We start from the raw sequence: 24,133 nt of genomic DNA on the forward strand, positions 1-24,133 counted from the left end.
TTATTCTATTTATGGCCTTCTTTGGGTAAAAAATGCTAGTTATGTTATTGTGCAGAATTGTTTGCCTTAATGGTATCTTGTCAAGTTAAAAAAAAAACAAAACCAGGACTGCTTAGAAGAAGCGGATCAACCTCTGCTGACTAGTAAATGCACAGAAGCCCCACTGCTGCCAGTCCCATTTAGAAATACATTACAAAGCTATATAGCATAGCATCGCAGGAAGTTCTTGTGGCTTTTATTACTATTATGAATGGATAGAAAGCCTGTAAAGAATGCAAAAGATAATCTGATAGCATGCAAATAGTTGTTCTGCAAGCAGAAAGTCAGTGGAAGGTTTATTGCTGTTAAACCTTCCATGATCAAGTGGACCAGATTCCTCTTTGGAGCAGAAGAAATACAATACAGAGATCACAACTGAAAAAAAAAAGTAAGTGCTGTATAGCACTGGCTTTCTCCAGGGATCAAGGTCTGTGTAGAAATTTGGTGAATATATCCTACCCCATAGGCAAGCAATAGGCAGCAGAACCATACAGCAGTAAAGGTCAGCACTCACCTTTTTCTTCCAGTCCTTCCCAAGGACAGGCTTCACCTTGCACCTTTCTTTGCAGCTGCAGATAAGCCCATAGTCAGCTGGACTGACTATGTTGAGAGAAACTTATACAACTCATGTAAAGCTCCCCAAAGCTTCTTTTTCAAACCTACAGTGGTGAGGTTTGGTGCAGAGAGAGCTGGTAGGACTTAGCCCTTAGTTTCCAGAGCAGCAAAACACTGGACTTAAGGATGCTTAGCTGCCCTGCAAGTATATTTCCATTGCTTTCACCGCGGTGAAAATGCTTAAAAAATAAGCAACTCCCTAAGAACAGTCTTGGGTCATCACCATCCCTTCTGTAATATTCTGTCTCTGGAGAAAAAGCTGACTGGTAGAGGGTTAGTTAGCAACATTACCTAATGACCTCGTTTTGGGAAGACATACGTGATTTCAGTGAGGACATTACTAATTATGTTAATAAAAAGAAATAAATGCAATATGTTGTTGACAAATTCAGCTGAGCTCTCTGAAAATGGAAGGGAAGAAGGCAGTGTTCAAAAGATGGGGAAGAAGGAATTAGGGCCAAAATTAATTACACACAAATTAGCTTTTTGGAAGGATGCTTAATAGCCTCAGTTGCACATTTCTAAAGTGAAATCACAAAGACCGACATGAAAACTACACTTATTCTTTAGTTTTGTATGAACTTTGAGTTTAAACCCAGAGCTCCCAAGCTGTGGTACACACTTCAAAGCCATCTTCAGTCCTGCAGAGAAGAGAGAGCTGCCACTGTCACTGGTGGTGCCCAGCTGAAAATGTCTGAGGACTTGCTGTAAAGCTCTTATGTTGGCAAACACAAAATTCGTTACTCATTATCTGATGGTTTTTTTAACTTACAGATGACAGATCAACAGTTCTGCTCACTGATGCTGACTTTGGAGAGACGTCTAAGCAGAAGTCACTGACTGTCACCCACACAGTACATTACCAGTCTGTGTCACAAGCTACGGGACCACTGGTGGATGTTTCTGATGCCCGGCCAGGAACAAGTAAGCATATAAGAGAATATGTTACCTGGAGAGGAGATAGCTATAGGAAAAAGAATACTGTGCTCCTGCATTTGCATCATCATGGGATTTTTTTTCTTCCATCTGAAAGTTGAGAGAAATCTATTTAGGTCAGCAGAGAACATTTCTTATACAATTGCATTTAGTGATTCAATATGGTAAAAATGGCATATGCATCTGCAATGCAATTTGAAATAATTCATACCTGGCTTTCATTAAACCAAATGCATGCTAGATTTTAATTTCTAGAATTTATCGGGTAAATTAGCTTAATGGATTTTAGTGTCTAATATATTTTTTTCTTAATGATCAATCTTTATTGTATTTCAAAATACATCTTCCCTCCTTAGCTATCAATCAAGCAAGAAATACATTTCTCATTATTGCTTTTCTGAAGTTGTATTTCCAGTTTTAGTATTATGGTAAATTACTTTTCCCAGATATATTCATCCTGAGTTATTCTTATAGTGATTAAAATACTATCATAAATTAATAAACTGTAGCAATCCATTCTTCTTATATCTCTCATGAATGTGTTCCATATCTATGTAAATGGGGAAAAAAAATCACTAGATCAAAGGAATACTTATGAGTTAGGAATATTACCAAAATGTAGTTCACTAGCAGTGTGCAATTTCTAAAATCTCTTGGATTATTTCTATCCCCTGACAGTTTCAGAATTTGTTTACCTGGTGAGTTCGGTGAAAATAAACACTGAAAGCCTAGTTGCTAGAATGCAGATTATTCAGAAAATCTTCATTTAATCTCCTTTTCCACCCCAGTCTTTATAAATGGTAGCTGTTCTAGTCCTGATCTTGCTGCTTTTCTAACTCTGACAGTTTTAAAATGTGGTTAGTTATTTCTTGAGGACTAGATTAGTACCACAATTTTTCATCTATGGAGAGTCACAGCATTTGAATTAGAAAAGTCAAGATACGATATTTGTTTTCTTTCTGGTACCTCTCTTGTCTCGGTCCTTTAATTCATGTATATGCTGGCTAGCCTGCTCACTAAAAGCAAAAATATCATCATATAATTTTTATCATGTTGGCCAATCAAGCTTGTCTGAGTAAACAATGGACTCTCCATTGTTTTCCAATCCTGCCTTTTCTAATAAGGAAAGAGACACCACCCCAAAACCGTATGCCTGTATCATACCACAGCATTTTATGGCACCAGCACCTTCCATCCCTAATCCCTTTTTTGTGTGCAGTTATGTCCTTCAAATTCCTTCAAATTAAACTTGGATTTAACTCATATGTAAGGGTATGATCCATGTCCAGCCCAGCTTTGGAAACAGAAATCCACCATCACTTCTATTATGCAGTAAAGATCTAATTGCAGCAGTGCACAGTGCTGGGTCAAAGACTTTTAGGTAGTGTTCTCTGGATTTAGGACACTAATATAGCCTTGACAGAGGCTAGGCTATGAGATTTTGCCTAGACCCACAGCCTTCTATGTGAAGAGGGGAGCAGTGCCCAGCTGGATGGCTCAGAGGCTATGGATCCTCCTGTATGAGCACACTCACACTCACTGATAGGCAAACATTCCCTTACAGCACTTTTGAATCTGTTCTCTAGTTCTTTTGTATTTATTTATAAAAGAGGCATGCTCCATGAACCTTTGCCTTGCTCACCTCAGCTCTCTACAGTTATGTTCCAGCATATGACAGCAGAGCTGGCTCAACAACCGGGGCACCAGATGTGTGCTGTTTTCCATCACACAGGCAGCTCTGGAGCCTGCTGCGTCCCTGCTACAGAGTCCCTTACGCAGGCGCAGCACAGCTGGTGCAGAGCTCCTGCTCAGCACAGGCTCAGCAGGGTGAGCACTGACCTCCTGTGCTGGCAGCAGGCTCTCCCACCTCCTTCGAATTGCTGACGAAAGCCTTCTGAGTCACGGGCTCAGAGAACAGCTGAGGTTGGAAGGGAGGGACACCCGCTAGTCTGACCCCTCTGCTTAAAGCAAGGTCAGCTAGAGCCAGCTGCCCAGGGCCATACGCAGATGACTTTTGAGTATCTTCAAGGATGGAGACTCCACCACCTCCCTGGGCAACCTGCTCCAGTGCTCAGCCTCCCTCACAGTGAAGTGTTTCCTGACGTTCAGAGAGAAGCTCCCGTGTTTCACCTTGTGGCCATTGCCTCTGGTCCTGTCACTGGGCACCACCGAAAAGAGCCTGGCTCTGTCCAGTTTGCACCTTCCCTTCAGGTATTTATATATATTGACGAAACACCCCCGATCCTTTTCTTCTCTTCTGCAGACATTGCAGCCCCAGCACCAAGCCAAGAGTTTTCCCACTAGCACTCTCCTTCTGTCCTTCAAGGCAGGCACGAGACTCACTTCTGGCTGTGACAGCCACATGCCAACTTTCCACAGCTGGAACAAGCGGTGGTTTATACTGACAGGCTGGTCACGTTGTGCCAAGTGCATTTTTGGATGTTATCCATGTGAGGCAGCTATGTGTTGCTCTACCAGGAGGATCAATTATCAATGACATTGGGTTCATATTTTTCCGCTGCTGTAAGGGGAAGATGTGAAATAGGAGAAGGACCAGACCATAGCTGGTACTACTAAATAAATACCTTGTTTCTTTGAAGCAGCAGAATACAAATTCTTACTGGGAATGCTTAGGCAGAAGCAATGCTCAGAGTCATTATCTGCGTATTGTTTTTTTCTTTAAATTGCTTCTGTTAAAGTCTCTTACCTCAAAGACTGACAACTTCACCATTTGAATGTCAAAGAACATTTGAATAGATTTGAATTTTTCATTTCTAATACCCTTTCTATTGTTAGTAATATCCTTTCAGAAGCCTCGAAGAGAAATCCTTCAGTGCTGATTTAGTCACTTTCTGTTTGCCACATAATGATTTTTTTATTCCACTTTCTTTGTTAGGGAGTACAAGCCTCACTTTTACAGAAGAACTATTTATTAACAAAATCAAGGAGGTCAGTTCTGGCAGATAGCTCACTTTAACTCCCTTGGTCACCGTATTATCTCCAGGATAATAAATAAACCATTGCTGACCTTAAACAAGTAGCAGATTACTTATAAAGTTTAAGACATTGTATTTCTTTCCTAATTTTTTTAAAAACAGTCAAAGCTTTATGAACCTGTTCTTACTGAAACTCTGATGGCACTATTACAGGTTATGCTTTATGTCTTGGTTACTTGTTAAAAAAACAGGGAATCTGTAGCTGATTAATACTGCAATATAGTAAAAGTATTAGTAAAATGTCCAGAATAGGAAATTATATATTACCACATTTCTAAGCACATGTTTTTACAAACTGAGAGCAGGTACTTGGTGTAGGGTGTTTCTGAGGGCACATCTACACTGATAACTTACCTTAGACTTCGCTTGAGATGTGGTGTGAAATCCCTGACCAGATCTACTTGCCTTGCGCTCTTTCAGATCTCAAAGTGGTTTTGGTTCTGGAGAACTGCTTAAGTTGGAGTAAAGGGATAATGAATGTGTCAATGAGAGATTGGCAGGGCCTCAGCTCTTCAGTTGCACTGTTTTTTAAAATGTGTGGCTTCATCAGAAAAAGGGTATTTCAAAACAGCATTGGGAGTTTGGTAATGAACAGCATTATCACTGTTCTTTTTTTTCCCCCCCAAAGAACGTTTTGTGGGGTTTTTTTAACCAACACGATTTCAGTGGCCATCCCCTTCTGACGGGGCTTGTTTCCTTATCAATTCAAGAGCCTAGTGGCAAACACCCTCTCTGTTATCCGCCACAGATCCTACTACAAGGAGGAGTGCCAAAACCGGATCCACAGCTCGCAACCGCTACGCTAGTCAGTGGACCCTCAACAGACCTCACCCCACCATATCAGCTCATACCCTCACCACAGACTGGAGGCTGCCCACCCCCAGGCCAGCAGGGTCAGTGGACAAGGAAAGCGACAGCTACAGCGTCAGCCCCTCGCAGGACACAGGTACGGGGCTCTCTGCAGGGCTGCGCTGCGAAAACAGGACAGCGGTAGCTGCAGTGACCTTCTTGGTCCTTGGTGTACTTCATCTGGTGCTTAGGTGTCATTATTTTTTCCTTGCCAGGGTGTTTTTCCATGGGCTATTTATAAGGGGTGCCACAAATGCATATAGTGCCGATGATAACAAATATTGTGCCCGTGGTTTCTGATGCCACACACGCATACTGGAATCCTTTGAAAGATATGGTGGTATTTTTTCCTGTAGCCAAAGTGCTGTACTTCCTGCATCTGAAGGAAAAAGTAGTATCTGCTGCATGAAATGGCATTGACCAGGAAGGGGCAGTATTAGCAACCAAGAATATGCCTGAATCATAGGTGGAATGGTTTTAAGGTTTGAGCTACACTGAGGTTTGTATTTTCCTTTTCACATTCCTATAATATGCTCACAGGGTTTATTCTAGGTGGAAAAAATAAGAATGAAAAATCTGGAATTAGAGTCCACATCAAAATCCATTCATATCACTGAATGCTGCAGCAGCTAGCTCTGTTTTTTCCTGTGAAACAGCATAGGTTTTATTCCTCTAGATGATAACTGGGGAGACACTGAATACATAATCTGCCTGCAGTCTTCATCTCTTCTTGATGTCTTCACATTATAAATGCAATTGTACCTGAAAAAAAAAAGCTTTCTCCTCTGCCCTACACTGAACAAGTGACAAAAAAGGGCAAATAAATGAGTAAATGATTAAGCAGAAGAATAGTCACGAAGCAAATCTAATAAAAGCTAAATATGAAGAAAGGTAAAATACTATTCAAAGGTATGCCTGACAGAAGTGAATTCAGGCTTACTCTGGCCTCCTCAGATTAAGGAAAAGTATTTGTCACATGACAAAGCTATGTGTTAGAGCTACAAAGCAGTAGGTGTGACTGGCCTTTCACCATGAAAACCAGTATGACTTTTGATTCTTGCTATAAGGACAAGCATCTGACTTCCCTTATGTCCAGTAACTTATAGGTTAGAGTTCTCATCTTTTCACAATTCATCCTCCTAAACTTGCAGACCCCTATGTTGTCTCCATAGGGTAATGGCAATCAACAGATGCCTCTAGCCAGCTGACAGACTTCATCCTGATTTCTTCAGGTAGAATTATCATAAGGCTTTAAGGATTAACTCTAATAGCTATACAGATACAAAATAAGTAGCAAATGTTATCTCAGTAACTCTTTTTGTAAACATTCCAGATTTCAGGTGCCCTTGCGTGTGTTCCAACATTTTGTCACCCAATGATATTTTCCAATGCACGTGGCAAAGGGAGATAATTCAATTTGCTGTGTAGTTTAATAGACAAACTACATGTAATTTTGTAACCAGACTTCATAATCTATGTTTTAACATGGCTGCTTTCCTACTCTATGTCTACCCTTGAATACACAGTGATTTATGTAAGGGATAGCAAGCTTTAGATCATGCTCAAGAAAGCTTTTCTTATGCCAAAATGTAACTCTGTTATGCCACTTGGTTTCTAGGAAAAGAATAGAGTCAGTTTAATCTAAGTACTTCAGATTTAAAATTTCCAAATAAACATTATAATAGATGTAGCCAAATTACGTGTTCAAGAATCAATTGAGCTAATGTGCACATTTGGTCACTTTTCCAATATGGACTTCAGATTTCTGAATCTAGTTGATGCAATTGATTTTTGGCAGAATTTAGCACTTATTACCAAAATAATTCCAGGTTTACAAAGCAGTAGCTTTTAAGCTTAGGAGACATTTATTGCAGCAGTTCATAGCTGTAACTAAGTTCAAATGTTCTAACTAGAGGCCATTAGAAATTTTGTGATGAATCTAGGTTTCATGAAGTTCACCCTGGGCTTGGATGAACTTTCATCAAATCTAAAGTAGGTGTTCAAGCAGATTCTTCCCAAAATAGTCTCCCCAGGGCATGGGATATGGGTAGCTGCAGGGCCTGAGCTACATGGACCAAACTGGGACCTTTGCATGACCATCATATTTACAGACACTGCTCTATGGCACTGGGCAACTGCTCCCTTCCAGGAGTTTCCAGTTGATCAGAAATTTGTCAAGACATTATTTTGGCCTGATTTACAAATCAAATGTGAAAAACAGAATGATGTTTCCTGTGGGGAGAAAAAAAAAAGCGCCTTGTTTAAGTTCTGGCCAGCTCAAAATCTTAAGGAAGTTAAAGCATATTGTAGAAGCATTTGTCATTTTAAATAATGCATGCTCCTATTTACAAGTGGCAGGAGTGTCGTTTTTTGAGCACAATGGAAACTGATGCAAGGATCCTAGCACACAATAAAAAAGATAAAGATTTGCAATAACAACACAGTTGCCTCCGGCTGCTATAGGAGCCCCATTTTTATGAATTAGCTATTACATTGTGCCTGTTTACTGAACTTCACCAACAATGTCTGAAATTGTACAGATCTTGTGATGAAACATGACTTCTGCCCAAGGAACTTTTGGAAGTCTTCTGCTTTTCCAGCCCACTGAAGTAGAAGTGTGATGGGTGCAACAGACCAGTGATTTGTCCCCGCAGAAATGAGCGATGCATTTCCAAAATGCTTTTAAATGTATCAGTAGCCATTTACATTTTCAATAATAATGCTTGTTTAAGAAATATTGATATTCTCAGAAATTCATCAGCAGAAAAGAACAGCTTGAAGGTCATAGTAGCCTGTGTGTCAAATATTAAGCCCCCGCTAGCTTCAGCAGCATTGAAAAAAGCACCTGAATGACTGCAGGCTGGTAGCTACCAAACAATATTGCTTTCTTAAGACCTTTGTTCCGTATGAAATGAGTTAGTATTTACCTAGTGTCAGACAGTCAGAGACAAGGTCTGAGAGACACCGCCTTTATATTTGACCTTTGTCCTCAGGGCTTTCTCAAAAAAAAGATATAAGATTGAAACAGGTACAGAAAGACTATCCTTTCTCACCTAGACATCACCTCATAGAAATATTTCTAAGATGCATTAAAAGATAATGTAAAGAAGCTGTTCCTCATTTTGCTAAATCTGTTTTGTGGGTTTCTAACTTTTTTAAGGCATTTAACTTTTAGAGAAATGATTTTTTGGGAAAAAAAAGTAACCTTTTTCATGTATTAAAGGTTATTTCTTCTAAACCATGAATTTAATGATAAGCCACATAATACTGCTAGCAGACTACTTCACTTTAGATTATCTGTAATTATCAAGTAACTGACTAAACTGAAAATTGTGCACACATTTATAGTGAAGGAGACTCATTTAAATCACTTTGATAATTTCAAGAGTTCTGCATTATATTAAGAAATACTATCATTTATTTCTGATGTTTAGATCGAGCAAGAAGCAGCATGGTCTCCACAGAAAGTGCCTCCTCAACATACGAAGAGCTAGCGAGAGCATATGAGCATGCAAAAATGGAAGAGCAGCTGAGACATGCCAAGTTCACTATTACAGAATGCTTCATATCAGACACATCATCGGAGCAGCTCACGGCAGGGACTAATGACTACACAGACAGTCTGACCTCAAGCACGCCGTCAGAGTCGGGGATTTGCAGGTTTACCGCATCCCCCCCCAAACCTCAGGATGGAGGGCGAGTGATGAACATGGCAGTTCCAAAGGCACATCGGCCAGGTGAGACGTTAGAGGTAACATTTTGGTCCTTGGGGTGAGCATTTCACCCTATGCCTAGACTGGTTAACAGGAAAGGGTATATATACCACAAGGAAGAAAGAAAGTGCACAATATATACTGTAAATACTTACAGAGATAATTGCTTTTTTGTCCCAGCTAATATAACATTTGAGTATATTCTCCCATATACAGAAAAATGAGGAACTTAGAAATTTAGGAACAGAAGGGGACTGTTTAGGCCATCAGATACACTCCTCTACAGCTGCAGCCATCTGGCAGTAGAACCTTCTGGGATAAATAAGACCATATGTGGTACATATCATTATAGAATCAGAAAATGGTTTGGATTGGAAGGGACCTTAAAGATCACCTAGTTGCAACCCTCCTGCCAGGGACAGGGACACCTTCTACTAGACCAGGTTGCTCAAAGCCCCATCCAACCTGACCTTGAACATTTCTAGGGATGGGGCATCCATAACCTCTCTGGGCAACCTGTGCCAGTGCTTCACTACCCTCATAGTAAGGAATTTCTTCCTTATATCTAATCTGAATCTACCCTCTTTCAGTTTAAAGCCATTACCCCTTGTCCTACCACTACATGGCCTTGTAAAAAGCCCTCCTCCAGCTTTCTCATAGGTCCCCTTTAGGTACTGGCAGGCTGCTATAAGGTCTCTCTGGAGCCTTCTCTTCTCCAGGCTGAACAGCCCCAACTCTCTCAGCCTTTCTTTAGAGGTGAGGTGTTCCGGTCCTCCGATCATTTTCATGGCCCTCCTCCAACAGGTCCATGTCTTTCTTGTACTGAGGACCCCAGAGCTGGACGCAGTACTCCAGGTGGGGTCTCACCAGAGCGGATCAGAGGGGCAGAATCACCTCCCTCAACCTGCTGGTCACACTTCTTCTGGTGCAGCCCAGGATACAGTTGGCTTTCTGGGCTGCAAGTGCACATTGCTGGGTCATATTCAGTTTTTCATCCACTAATACCCCCAAGTCCTTCTCTGCAGGGCTGCTTTCAATCCACTCATCGCTCAGCCTGTATTTGTGCTTGGGATTGCCCCGACCCACGGGCAGGACCTTGCACTTGGCCTTGTTGAACTTCATGAGGTTTGCACGGGCCCACCTTTCAAGCCTGTCAGGGTCCCTCTGGATGGCATCCCTTCCCTCCAGCATGTTGACCGCACCACACGGCTTGGTGTCATCAGCAAACTTGCTGAGGGTGCACTCAATCCCACTGTCTGTGCTGCCGACAAAGATGGACAGTGCCCATCTCTAACTCAAATCACCTGCTAATAAAACATGTCTTACATCAATACTTTCTGCTTGAGAGCAAAGGTTTGCTATCAGAAGAGTTCATAAAGACAGATTGCAAAAGATGTACTATCCCTTCTGCCTTGCAGCATCTTGTCAAGTTGTAATAACCCTTCGGTGATGTTCTTGAGCTGTTATATTCTCTCTTTGACATCTCCTAATATCAAACTAGAATTATCTAAAGGAGGGAGAATAAAAAATGGACAAAATTAAGACAGTGTTATAGCTCAAGGGATGTGGAGCTTTCTACCTTCAGACAAATTTAAACCCACTCCAACTTCTTACTGACTGAAGGTGCCTGAGGGACATCCATCAATTGGGCTCAATCAAATTTCCAGTTCACAAAGAATGCTGTTTCTTGTGATATCCCAGTGCACAATAGCATAGGTAGATTATTTGTGGTACTCTGAGATCAAATACTTTATAAAATCTTCTCAGAATATTTGTCAGTCTCCATTATAGAATACATGGTGTGACATCATGGAGGAGGATTCAAATGGGAAAAAGGCATAATTACATTTGTGTGTTTTTTGAAAAGGTGATTTATTTTACTTTATTTTTATTTAGTATATACGTTTGCCAGTGTGGGTGGGGCTACTTATATACACAGAAAGTAATCAGTAGTGCTCATATACGTAAAGAATAAAGTATGGTCTTTTGCTTAATATACATCATAAATGGAAAAGCAATTGTTGTGAAGACAGAGGAATGGAAGATAGACAGTGGTATCAGGAAAGTCATTCAAAAGCAGGACCTGACACTGAAAAGAAAGCATAAAGGATTTTGCTAGAGAAAGCTGAAAGAAGAACATGGGACGAAAAAGACCAAGCAGAAGGATAGAAAGTTATAATAGACAAGGCAGGAAATTAGTGTATCATAGAGATAGATAAGAGGGAAAATATGTAGGAAATAAAATAGTGAGAGAAATGATTGATTTCTGTGTAGTCACAGAGTAGAACCACAAACCCAGGAGCTGTAAAAATAAAGATAGAAATAATTTTACTTTCTAACTCAAAAAAAGAAAGATAAATATTTGTCTTTTCTCTGCTAAAGGGAAGCATCTGCATTCACAGCTGAGTCAAAATTGCAACCCTCTCCTTCCAGTCAGTCAACAAACATTTCTTATCATTTCTTTAACAAATAGCTTACTCCCTTTCATGTTCCAAATACATTATTTATGCATATTTAGTATTTGGTTCTAATATATTCCATATAAAAATGATTTTCTTGAGGCCATACAGCACGAAAATTTAGTCCCTGTGCTTGAGTTAAAAGCTTCCGGGGTTGGAACATCATCAGAGCCCCTGTAGTGAGTTACAGACTTGTAGCCATGTTTACCTCTGTTAGTTTAAATGGCTTGAATTTTTACCTGCTTTTCTTGATTAGCTTTAGCTTTCCTTTGCAGTAAGGAAATTAAATATATTATGAAATTAATAATTAGCTTCAATACTTTGAAAAAAAATTGAGTGTTCCAGCAGAGCAACTTGAATGTTGGCCTCTAAATATTGACTGATATGTTATTAAAGGTTACTTTTTGCAGGTCTTTAAACAAAACATGCAGGTAGAAAGACAGACCATATTTTTAGTGTTCGTATCAGTGAGGAAAGACTTAGTGGGCATCTTTCTTCTCTCACCCACCACTTCAGAAATTCTGCAGAAGTAATTAATAATTCAAATACAATTAATCAAAGTAATTCTACATTTGGGAGCATGGAGAAGAAATTAAAAAGTTAAGGTGTTTAGATTAAGTAGATGAGAACATCTGAGCTGAAACACTGACTGCACTTCTTTAGCACATGTCTATTCTTCCTTGAAGTAAGTCTTTTCTTTCAAGATAACTTTTACCTGTTTTCATGGTGCTTTGCTTTTCTTCTCCCCCAACTCATTCTCTTTCTTGTACAATGTCACTTTCAATAACTTATGCCTCCTCCTTCCTAATTTCTAATCTCACTTTTCAAACTGCCTGTAATGCTACCTATTGCAACTTTTATGGTTGCAATAAAGGTTTAGGTGTCTACAATCAGTAGTATTTGTTTTTCAAAATAACCTCCAACAATTAAAAGGCAGTTTCAGAAAGACTATAACAAAACATTATTTTGATAAGTGGGACATTTTGAAATTAATCTACCCAATGGCAAGGCTGCAACTTTACTCAAGAAAGGTAATGATGGAGGTTACCAGTGAAGACTTTGTCAGCCATAACTGACTGAGCTATCACAGCACCTATTTCTTAGCTTATTGCTACCATAAGTATTTGGTATGAGCAAGCAAAATGTTAGACCACCCTAAGGCTTGGCTTCAGAAGACCTTCCTGCAAGTTTCTGAGGGAATCCCAACTCATGTCACTGATTGTTCCCTTGCTTTTCCTGAGCATCTCATAGGATTCTTTTGTACCTGTATAGTCAAGCCTGCTGATCAAACCACCTGCTTTATCTAACAGGCAGTGTTTGAGAGCTCAGGTTGCTCCAAACTGAGATAGTTAATGATTAGGAGTAGGGTACCTGAATGCATTTTCATTGGAGGAGGAAAAGGGGTGATCAAGATTCAATGAATCGTATTCTGGGGGCTGACATCAACTTGCTATGATGTTCCCAACTTCCATACCATTTTCATTCAGAAATTGAATCAAAACATTTGATCACCCCATCAGCTTGAATTATATTTGGATGGCTCATCAGATGTCTAGGCAAGCTTAGTAATTGATCATTTCTAGCACTATAACTATGAATTAGGACTGTCTTTTCAGAACTTCTACACATTATGTACAACTTCGACTCTGTAACTAGTAATGCATAATAGTTGATTGCCTCACATTCTAGCCCACTGTAAGTCTTCTAATAGACCTTTTCCCTTCCAGTTAGCTGGTGCTTTAGATGCACACTCAGGTCAGCAGTCAGAACTGCTTCTGACTTCTGGATTTCTACACCTTTTTCCTGATATTTGGTTTACAGAAAAAAGAATCAGTTTCATTAAGTCAGCTCAGACATGGGAGCTAAAAAAATGCAAGGATTTTGCCATAAAACAATAATGATAATTTTATAAAGAAAAATAGAGCAATCATACCTAATGTCATAGAAATTGTAAATAAGGAAACAAAGTGATTTTGGCATACTGAATCTGAGACATGCACCGGGACTTCAGAAAGATACGGATATTTGGCATGGTTATTCTTTTATAATTCAGAGTGCCAAATGTGTTGCATTGTAGTATACATCTCTATATTTCAGCTGAAGTTATTGCATCACAGAATCACAGAATAGTTGAGGTTGGAGGGGACCTCTGGAGGTCATCTGGTCTAACAGCCCCCTCCTGACCCTACTCAAGCAGGGCCACCTATAGGTAGGTTGTCCAGGACCATGTCCAGTTGGGGTTTGAGTATCTCCAAGGATGAAAACTCTACCACCTCTCTGGGTGCCAGTGCTCAGTCACCCTCACAGTAAATAAATGTTTCCTGGTGTTCAGACAGAGCCTTCTGTGTTTCAGTTTGTGCCCATTGCCTGTGGTCCTGTCACTGAGCACCACTGAGAAGAGCCTGGCTCTGTCCTCTTTGCACCCTCCCTTCAGGTATTTGTATACACTGATGAGATCCCCTCGACCCTTCTTTTCTTCAGGCTGAACAGTCCCACCTCTCTCAGCCTTTCCTTGTAGGAGACATGCTCCAGTCCCTTAATCATCTCAGTGTCCCTTAGCTGGACTCTCTCCAGTAGCTCCACATCTCTCTCGTATTGGTGAGCCCAGGGCTGGACGCAGCACTCCAGGTATGGCCTCACCAGCACTGAGGGAAGCATCACCTCCCTTGATATGCTGGCAACACTCCTATTGCAAACCAGGTCACAGCTGTCCCTTGTCATAATGGCACATTGCTACTTCATGTTCAACTCTGTGTCTGCCAGGACCCCCAGGGCCTTTTCTGCAAAGCTGCTTTCAAGCTGGGTGGCCCCCAGCATGTACTGGTGCATGGGGTTGTTCCTCCACAGGTGCAGGACTTTGCACTTCCCCTTGCTGATCTGCATGAGGTTTGTGTTGGCCCATTTCTCCAGCCTGGCAAGGTCCCTCTGGATGGCGGCACAATCCTCTGGTGTATGGGCCACTCCTCCCAGTTTTGTGCCAGTACCTCAGCCTTTTCCATGTCCTGTGTCACTAGGTTCCCTGCTCCATTCAGCAGCGGAGCCACATTTTCCCTGGCCTTCCTTTTGTCACCTATATGCTTATAGAAGCCTTCCTTGACATCCCTGGCCAGATTCAACTCCAGTTGGGCTTTGACTTTCCTAACCACATTTCTTCGTGCTTGGACAGTGTCTCTATATTCCCTCCAGGTTACCTGTGCCTGCTTCCACCCTCTGTGTACTCCCTCTTTGTGTCTGAGTTTTGCCAGGAGCTCCTTGTTCATCCATGCAGGCCTGCTGGCATTTTTGACTGAGTTTCTGCTCATTGAGCTTGGAGGAGGTGATCCTTGAATATCAATCAGCTTGCTTTGACATGAGGCTACTTCTAGTTGTCTGTAAGAGCAGCTGTAGATGTTTTCTGCATCACTGTCTTGACACCAGGCAAAAACTTTCCAGTATAGAGAGAAGGTGTTATTAAACAGTCTTCAACAAAAAATATTTTAGGTGTTGCATTTTTCTTAAACTTTTCAAAAGTCATAGCTACAGAAAATGGAACAGGGAAGTAGGATTTTTTTAAAATAATTCCTACATTCAGTGTTTTGAAAGCATGTCTTATGCATCCTTGTGCTCTGATCTTTACAATCTGTAGACAGATTTTTGGAAAAAGTTGACATTATTTGTAGGTTCTGCTTCAGCATCCACAATAGCATCATTATTTTTCCTTTATACACGTTATAAACCACCAAGCAAACTGAAATTACTGCTAAACAACAGCTTCTGCATAGCTTCCAAAAAATGAAAGGATGGATGCACGCCTGCACATAGGTTTTTGTGGACTTCACAGAGCTGGCAGGCCTAATTTGCCCAGGCCTTGAAGCTGACCCACTGCAGATGGTGACATTTCTCAGTAAGCCATAAAAATAGTCTTGTGTCTCAGGAGGCACATTAAAAGAGAAAATTGAAGCGGTAGAGATAGCATAGCAGTATTTTAAACATGTGGGATAAATCACATCCTTCAAAAAAGTGGGTCTTCAATTCCTAAGCTCTGTGCAGTATTAATATTTTTCATGGTATAAAAATGATGTCAATACATTGTTAGCATTGAATTTTTCTCAGCATCAAAACTCCCAGAAGTTTGGGATTATGATTGCTGCTCTCCTCCCCACAGTTGTCACTAACTTTGTCACTAACTAGAAGTTTGGTTAGCAAGATCAGGCCCTCAAAGAATAGGTATGCCAGGCAATCATCTCAACAGTATACTAGGTCCTTCAAGATCAAAACTGAGGCATTTTTTCATATTAATATTCAGAAATTTCAATAGTTGTTACCCAAAGTTTACCTGGGAGGTTGACAATTGAATCAGTCCTTTGTCCTCCAAAGTTGTCATTCAAATCTTGCATTCAGAAACTGGGTGGGACAGAAATTGGAAAGAAATATACTCTCTTCCTACCTGCCACTGTGCCATCAAAGAGTCTCTAATGTAAAAAAGTGGAAGATAATTGTAGAGGTTGAAAAAGTTTTATAATAATGTTTCTCTTTTCTGTTTTAAAAACATTAACCACAAACTGAGTTACCATAACAATTATTCTTAACTGCAATAAACATTGCAGTAGCAGTTTATTAAAAATAGATTTCTGTTATTATAATTTTAAATCTCAGTAATAGCCTCAGCCAAGAAGCCTCTTGGGTTTTTTACTCTCTCTACTCCTAAATTATTGTGCTTGAGAAAAGAACAGCTATTAACTGGGAAGTATTTTGATATTTCTGTTATTCCCAAGTGCTATTTATGGTTTTTTTGTGCACAGACAACTTACTTGCATCCTCTGGCAATGGAATTCATGCTTGGAAGAAATAATATCTGACCGGTGCTTGGATAGGAAATATCTAGAAAGTTTTCATCAGGTCTCTTGCTATTTGCAGAAACCCCCCTTTCACAGGGGTACTGCAAAACTCAGACCCCCAGATTATATTTTTCTGATGCTAATCAGCATAAAAAAGAAGCTCTTCAAATACGTGACATTATCCTTAAGGGTTAGCTTGACTCGGACCAGGCAGAAACTTGTCTACCTGATGTCACAAAACAAGCAAGCGCAAGCTCATTTTGACAATCCCCCTTCCTTGCCTCTTTGGAGATCACATTAAGACAGAAATCCTGCAGGACTAACAACATCTCAGATACACTTCCAGAGAAGAAATATCATTACTGTCAGATTAGGAGATTTTGAAATCCATTTAAAGCGTGCCAAGATTTTATATCTCAGGACCTCTTCTACAAACTTTCAGCTGATGAAAGGAACCAGTTTGGAAAGAATCCTGCATGTGGGTGGAGAGGAAAGGCAGCCAGGCAGACTCCGAAAAAAACAGATTTTCCAGAGACTGATTTCACAGCCCTGAAGATGGCAAGAACACCCCATCCCTCCATGGGGAAGCTGAGTGCTTTCCTGGGTCCCTACACCTGCACAGAGCAGGAGCACCAGTTTGCTAAGCCCCTGCTCCACTGGAAGCATTTTCCTCCTGCTGCCCATGTGCTGTTGGTTGATGCTTGGGGGCAGAGCTCCATCCTCTGCCTGCCAGCCCTCCTGCTCGGCCTCTCCATCCCAGAGGAGGAGATTTGGCCAGCAGCCACCACCTTCTCACAGCAGCCGGAGGACAGGACAGGCCTGCTCTCAGTCAAGCTCTCAGCAAGCAAGTACGGGCACTTCTTTGGTCTCGGTTTCTCAGTTCAGCACCTAAGTCAAGCAGCTTGAGTCTAGCCCTAAGCCTACTGCATATTTAATAGAAAAGAACGCTGGTCTGACCTCTCCAGCTTTGCTGAATGATCAAGTTCTTTCAGTATTTAAGATGCTTTAATTAGCATTCTCGACCCAATTTACAAGTTTCTTGCTGCTTTGACTAATCCTGCTGACTTGAACAGCAAAGTCTTAGCTTGTAGACAAGCTGTAAGCTCCAGAATGCAAGTACTTTATTAAATAATTATTTACAAGAGTCCCTTAAAATATAGTCTGGACATCACCTGCAGTGCGTTAATGTTGTTTTAAACACCCAAGTCAAGAAACAAATCTTCTTTTCCAGTGTTCAGTCACTACAGCTAAAATAAGCTGCTTAGCACAATAAGAAAAACATGAACCACGCAGTAATAGAAAGCACAGTATATTTTCAATGTCAGCCCTGTAACCCGAGATAACGAGATGTGAACTCTTTTCTACTGATCTGTGAGTTCAAGGGTGAAGGAGTTATTTCCCTCTTCTACTCAATGTAGGAAAGTGTGACATAGTGATGAAATCTATTTAGAGACTTGCTTTCTATGGAAAAGTTGCTGACAGCGCTCTATAAGCTGCAGCGGTAACTGAATCCGATACAAATTCAGCCACTGGGGATTCAGTAATGGCTGGGACTCTTGACTTAGGGCTTCCAGCTCACCTTTTGCCTCTTTTCCCCAGGCCTATTATATTATTCTGCATTGACTGAAAATGGAATTGTACAGTTCCACAGTTTCCAGATCCAAAGCTGAATTTCTTGAAGATATGGGGGAATCTACATTTGACCTTTTTTTTGTTCAGAAATCCCACAGCAAAGTGTGAAAAGGCTAATATATGGATTGTTTTCTTTTTTAGTTCTACACTTGCACTCTCTGGTTTCAAATAAAATAGAATATATATATAAAAAAATAGATATGTGCATGTGCACATCATATATAGTGTGTATGTAGAACAAAGAAATCACCATCCTGACTCCAAAACTGGAGACCAAGGTCCAGTTTTGAGAAAATGACATAAGGAGACATCAAAATAGGCAGGTGGGAAAGCAGTGGGACAGGCAGAACAGTTGTAAGTGGGGAGAAAAACTTCTTGCCTATGTTTTTAACTGTAGTGAATACTCTTAACACATATGTTAACTTACTTGTATGTATACTTACCTACACGAGTGACATATTCTAAAGTAACTCCCCTAGATGAGCATCTCTAATGTTTCCATATTAAATTTTCCCACACCTGGAACACCTTCTTTTCATTTTCTATTGCTTTGTTGGAAAACTAGGAACATGTCACAAAGAGACAGACTGTGCCATTTGCTTCTTATCACAGAAATGGCACATCGGTGATGAGACTAAAATGCCTTTATCCTGTCTCAGGTTTTATTTCTGCAGAGTGTCAGGAGCTTTTTCTCCTTCTGCTGTGAAAAGCTGAATGTTCTGTGGGGATGAAAACCATTTAATTCCACATTTAATTTGACATGACTACGTACTTGAAATCATTGGCTTGCATTACTTTTCTGGTGGATTTACAGAAAGGAAAGTTCACACTGCAAGTTTTTTAACCTTGCCAGTACAATAAAAATGAACCTAAGCAGGTTCAGATCAAAAGCTAAAATATTATGAGGACAGAAAGGAAAACTATGGTGGTGTGAATCATGAGTTTAAATAGGGCAGCTGTTCAGTTACAAATACAAAATTTCTGTGCAAATGTAATGTGAAAGTTCCATTTTAGTTAGCATACAAGATGTCTGGAAGCTAAATTCAAGTTCTTGATGATAAAAGTAATTTAAATTATTTTTACAACTGTCATCTATAAATCAGTGATACTGGTGTTAGGAAGATTTATTTTATTTTTTTATTAGAGGAGAGAAACAACTGGTACCAGTTCCTCAAGGACTCTACGAGGAGTGTGTAGGAGCACAATTATCTTTTCCTGTTGCTAATTTATTTGTTATTTTTATTTGAGATTTAACATTAACTTTGGAAAAAAATACAGTATCCAAAACTGTGCTGGTTTGTGATACTATTTGGTTTTTTGCATTCTTCTAGATTAAAAGTTGCATGTTAGGGAAAACACCCTGTCTAGAATGCCCATTTCCTACCTTTTTATTACCAACAAAATATTTATTAAAAATGAGATTTTTTTTTTTAATTTGAATTTAATTTAGTTTTTCTAAAGCTGATTATTTTCTTTATGGTCTTTTTTTTTTTTCATAAGCTGCAACTATTAAAATAGACTACCCATGTTTTCTGTAGGTTTGGAGGCATTGGATTCAACTGTACTTAGTGGAGAGTTTTATGCCTAAAGCAAGGATTACATTTATCAGTAAATTTTCAGCTACTTTCATGTTCTTACAGTCATAACTGCAATGTTAAATTTCTAAAACTACCAGCAAATGTTCCAAATCAAACCAAAGATGCTGTGTCCAATTAAAATAATAGATTTTTAGAGCAGTTCTGTTAAGAGTCCCTATCTTAAACCTCACTTCTACAAAAACTAGATTTCACCTGTTCATGCCGTTTTAATTTTGAATATGCCAAAGCATTTCACCTTGATAGTGTTGAGACACAGCGTGTGTGATTTTTGCGTGGGCTTTCAGTCAGCCCAAGGTAACCAGAAGCAGTTGTTTCCATACAGATAAGAACGGATCTAGCCTTGCTTTAAGGTCCTGGCAGTCAATTACAGCTGTTACTGCTTTAACTGACTGCACACACAGCAGGCTCTGCTCATTTCCCCTGTGCTAAGAGGACCTTAATGTAATCTGAGATCTATAGGAGAAGTGAGAGACTGGCATCTGAAAATGTAAACCAAATCTTACCTGCAAGAAAAAAAACACACTTGTGCTATTTTTGCAAGTAAAGTAGAAACTGTTATCACTAGAGAAACAAACTTTTGTTTTAACAGTACATTCATAATCTGACTGTAGCGATAGTCTTTGCTATCCATGTAAGAGCTTCTTTATATGCTGGCCTTTAAAGCATAGCTGTATGTACATGTGGATGTATTTCAATATTGTTCCCCTTTTTGTGCCAGCATCCTTAATTTAAATGTGAGAGCTGAACTTCTGGTCCCAGTGGATTAATTAACAAAAATGCAATGATGCACCTCATCAGCATCACTCAGGTGATTCAAACTGATGGACATGTGGAGACCAAGTTACAGTAATTTATCCGTGAATATATCTTCAGCAGAGCAGCAGGGCAGCATCGATATTGGTTTCCTTGTTGTAGCCTGACCTCCCCGTAACTATTAGTGGAGCGTTATGCTTACCCCTCACCTTGGCACGGTCAGGTTTAGCCATGAATTCATGGGTATGCCGCAAAGCCTGTTGAGGTCAACAGAGTGGCTCCCACTGATTTCAGTGAACCATAAGTACAGTTCAAACTCCTCACCTCTCCAGCCTCTGGGCTGAATCTAGGCTCCCAAGATATCCCAGGAATAAACCCATGAAGGATGCCAGTTTCCATGGAGTCACGATCGATTTAACCTCAGCTGATGTATAATTGAACACTTTCCGTTCACTGCACCCAGGATCAGCAAACGCGTTCTTAAAACTCCAGCATCGCTAACTAGAGGCACCTGAGCGAGGGCTCCAGCACAGCTTTCCTAGCTCAGCCGGTGGGCAGGAGAGCGCTGTCTCAGAGCATCCTTAAAAATGTATGAAGCAGCTTGCGTGACAAGGTGAAGACGGAAAGGGAGAGCTCCCGTACTTTAGTTTTCTAACATCATTTCATTATTTATTGACAGTTTTTCTGACTTGAGTTTTGGAGTGCATATTGATTTACATGGTGAGGTCTCTTTTACAAGTTTTTATAAGTTAGACATTGCATCAAATCGAAACAGGAAGGCCTCAGTTTTGCAGGTGCACCATCCCTGTGAGGCTGAACACCCACATGGCATCTCCATAGAGTCTAAATCTATCTGGCCCCTGGAATTAATCAGTTTTTCCTTCCTTACACTGCCAGCTCAGCGACAAAGAGGCCCTTAAAAATATGTCCATTCTCCTTAAAGTTACTTCTGGAAGGTACAAAGCATCTGAGAGGTGTTTTAAAAGTGCAGCACTGTATGAAAGACCAAAGTTCTGCTTGGAGAAATACAAACCAAAAATGTGCTTTGATTCCTGTTTCATTAGAGCTTTCGGGAGCAGGCAACAACACGATAATCAAGTCTCCTGGCATTCAGTTAGACAGATGCACAGTGTGTTACATTGATGTAGTACAGATGTATGATCTCAGCTAAACTATAGCAGTCATGCTTTTGCTTTAAGACACATTGATTAAGGACTTCTTGGAATTAGAATTAAATCTAAATAACAAAATTAATCATCTTAAAAAAAAATTATCCACATTAGTTGGGATCCTCATTTTCAGTCACTTAAACCTAATCTCCAGTAAGTATAAATCAATTTATAGTGTTCCTGAAATCAATATAGCTACTCTGATTTATGCCAGTAGCAAATTTGGCTCCTGAACTACAGTTTTACTGATACCCTGGTGTTTCTTAAGAGATAACTCCAACAGTTGTGGTCAACAGTAACTTAACTGTTGTTTTTATTTTGTTGTGTGAAACATAGTTGGTATTTTTAATGCTTTTATGAAAATGCCAGTTTTAGCAGACTGCAACATGCAATATTTAACAAGGTGTTAGAGATCTTCCAATTATCTACAAGGGTGCAGTTTTCATGGAGAAAGAAAAATTAAACTTGCCAGTTATAAAGTACAGCCCTGCAGGGATGATAGGGAATTCTGATTTCTCCATCTAGAAATGGGAAACTTGGCATATTTTTCTGAAGTGTTTTGGCTGTTTCCTACGTGATCACAAACATGAACAGCGTAAAGACGTGATTTTTATGTCGTCTGCCAAAACACTGTGAGAAGCCCAAAAGATGTAATGGCATGGGTCACAAAGCTACAAAGGGCAGGTTAGCAGCTGAAATGCATCCAGACACCTTGCTGGCCTTGATCAACATTATGCATTCAGTTGGTTTAAAAGTGTCCCCCAAACATTGAGCACTTTGATCATTTTTCTTGGGCAGCCAAGCAGAGATAGAAGAAGGGAAGAGCATGTGCCTGCTTTTACAGCAGCTTCTTCGCTAATGAGAAAGCTGTGCTCTGCCTCCTCCCTCTTTCCTCTCCCCTTCCTCTGCTAAGACTGTAATTTAAGGGAGTGCTTGGACCTTTTGCCTTTTATTCCAGATCACCTTAGAGAATTATTAAATCCAGCTTTTGTATTGAAAAAATGGGTTTAGAAGGAGCCCGTAAGCTCCAGAACTTGTTAATGGTGTGCTCCTGTTGATTGAGAGCAAGCTGAGGTTCCCATTCATTTGAGCAGTCAGTAATTTGCATGGGGAAATTTCACCTCCATTTCCATTACTGATGCATATTGGCTCTAGAGAGTGGAGCCCTGTTATTCAAAGCATTCTTCAGAAATTTTTTATTGTTCAGTTGTGGCATTTTACTGCAACATTTACAAGAAAATAGTAATTATTAAACAAAGAGCATTGGGAAGGCAGTTCCACACTGAACAGATCCTGGGGAAAACAAAACAAAACAAAACAAACCCTAACAGAGGCATAAGTTAAAGCTGCCTACTGCTTTGATTCTCTTCATTTCATTATCCTCCAAGTTTCCAACAAGTACCCTTCTGACCCTTCGACTGGGTGCTGAGTCAAGGCGGGCACCATGAAGCTCAGCTGGGTGCTGGGAGCACCAGCTCCCCATTTTGGGGCAGGAATGACTCTGCATCTGGAAAGGATTTCCTTGCTTCCCTTTGCAGCCAGTCACTTTTCCTGGCTAACAAGGCAGGAGGGCAGAGCTGGTGCTGAGCTCTTCACTGAGGCACCACCAGGCTGAGACCTGTATCAGCCAAGCCAGGAGGTTCAGGACTGATCCTCTTTACCCCCTGCTTGGCTGAGCAGGACACAGGATCAAGGTAACCGAACAGTTGGCTTTATTGCTCATTAAGTGTATTTATTTCTGAAGTTGCAGCGTGCTGTGAGCCTTGCAGGTCTGACTCTTAGCCTGTTGGTGCGGGAACGATTGCAGCGCAGCGCTGACTGTTCTGCGGGTTCAGTGCAGGATACATGGCCAGAAGGTGGACAGTGAGGGAGCACCAGCAGGGTTCAAACACTGACAGCAGCAACTGTAAGAAATGTTATTGCTGCTATCAGTCCAGATTCAGATCAAGCTGCTGCTGTCTAAGAAATCTTTGCCTGCTAGCTTTTAATGGTGTGTCAGGTTTTGAAGTGACAAAGACCTCTGAACATCGCTTGTGCTCTTTTTTTCATCACACCTCTCACCTTGGCCTTGCAAACCCTCCACCCTTTCCTCATTTCTAAGTTAAGCTTTTCCTATGGGCAGTCTTTTTCCTGAGAAACAGCCTGTGAGTATCAGCAAAGGCTTCACTGATTTATTTACTGTGCTAGTGAGCTGGAAAACCCCACTAAACTTTTTAATCAGCATAAACATGAACTTAAATCTATCTGTCAGCAGCTCTGTCTCCCTTGCTTCCTTTCGAAGGAAAACACAATATCCCATCCGTGCTTCCACTTCCAAACTCAGGACTAGCCGAGAGATGCCCAACGCAGTGGCACTTCATCTTTGCTAGCACTTGTACACCCCCCCAGCACTGCACAATGTCATGAAGAGTACACTTGGGTCCCAAATCAACATAACTACATCAGCAAGGCACCTTACCCGTGCTAACAGAGCTGTATGGATTCAGTTCTGGCATGATCCCATGAGATCATGCCAGAGAGATCTCTAAGAGCTTTTTTTACCCACTAGCCTATTGAA

At 40.6% G+C, this 24,133-nt stretch overlaps 1 protein-coding gene across 1 annotated transcript in view; it reads left to right on the forward strand.

Annotated features, from left to right (window-relative positions):
* The window catches only part of DSCAM (DS cell adhesion molecule), a 471,653-nt gene that overhangs the window by 441,953 nt on the left and 5,567 nt on the right, over window positions 1-24,133 (forward strand). Inside the window, exons 30-32 of the mRNA XM_069785096.1 lie at window positions 1,429-1,578; window positions 5,335-5,532; window positions 8,870-9,172. Of these exons, the coding sequence (XP_069641197.1) occupies window positions 1,429-1,578; window positions 5,335-5,532; window positions 8,870-9,172 (651 nt within the window). The remainder of the gene's footprint in view (window positions 1-1,428; window positions 1,579-5,334; window positions 5,533-8,869; window positions 9,173-24,133) is intronic.

This window comes from Haliaeetus albicilla, chromosome 6 (assembly GCF_947461875.1).
Source record: "Haliaeetus albicilla chromosome 6, bHalAlb1.1, whole genome shotgun sequence".
Classification (NCBI taxonomy): domain Eukaryota; kingdom Metazoa; phylum Chordata; class Aves; order Accipitriformes; family Accipitridae; genus Haliaeetus; species Haliaeetus albicilla.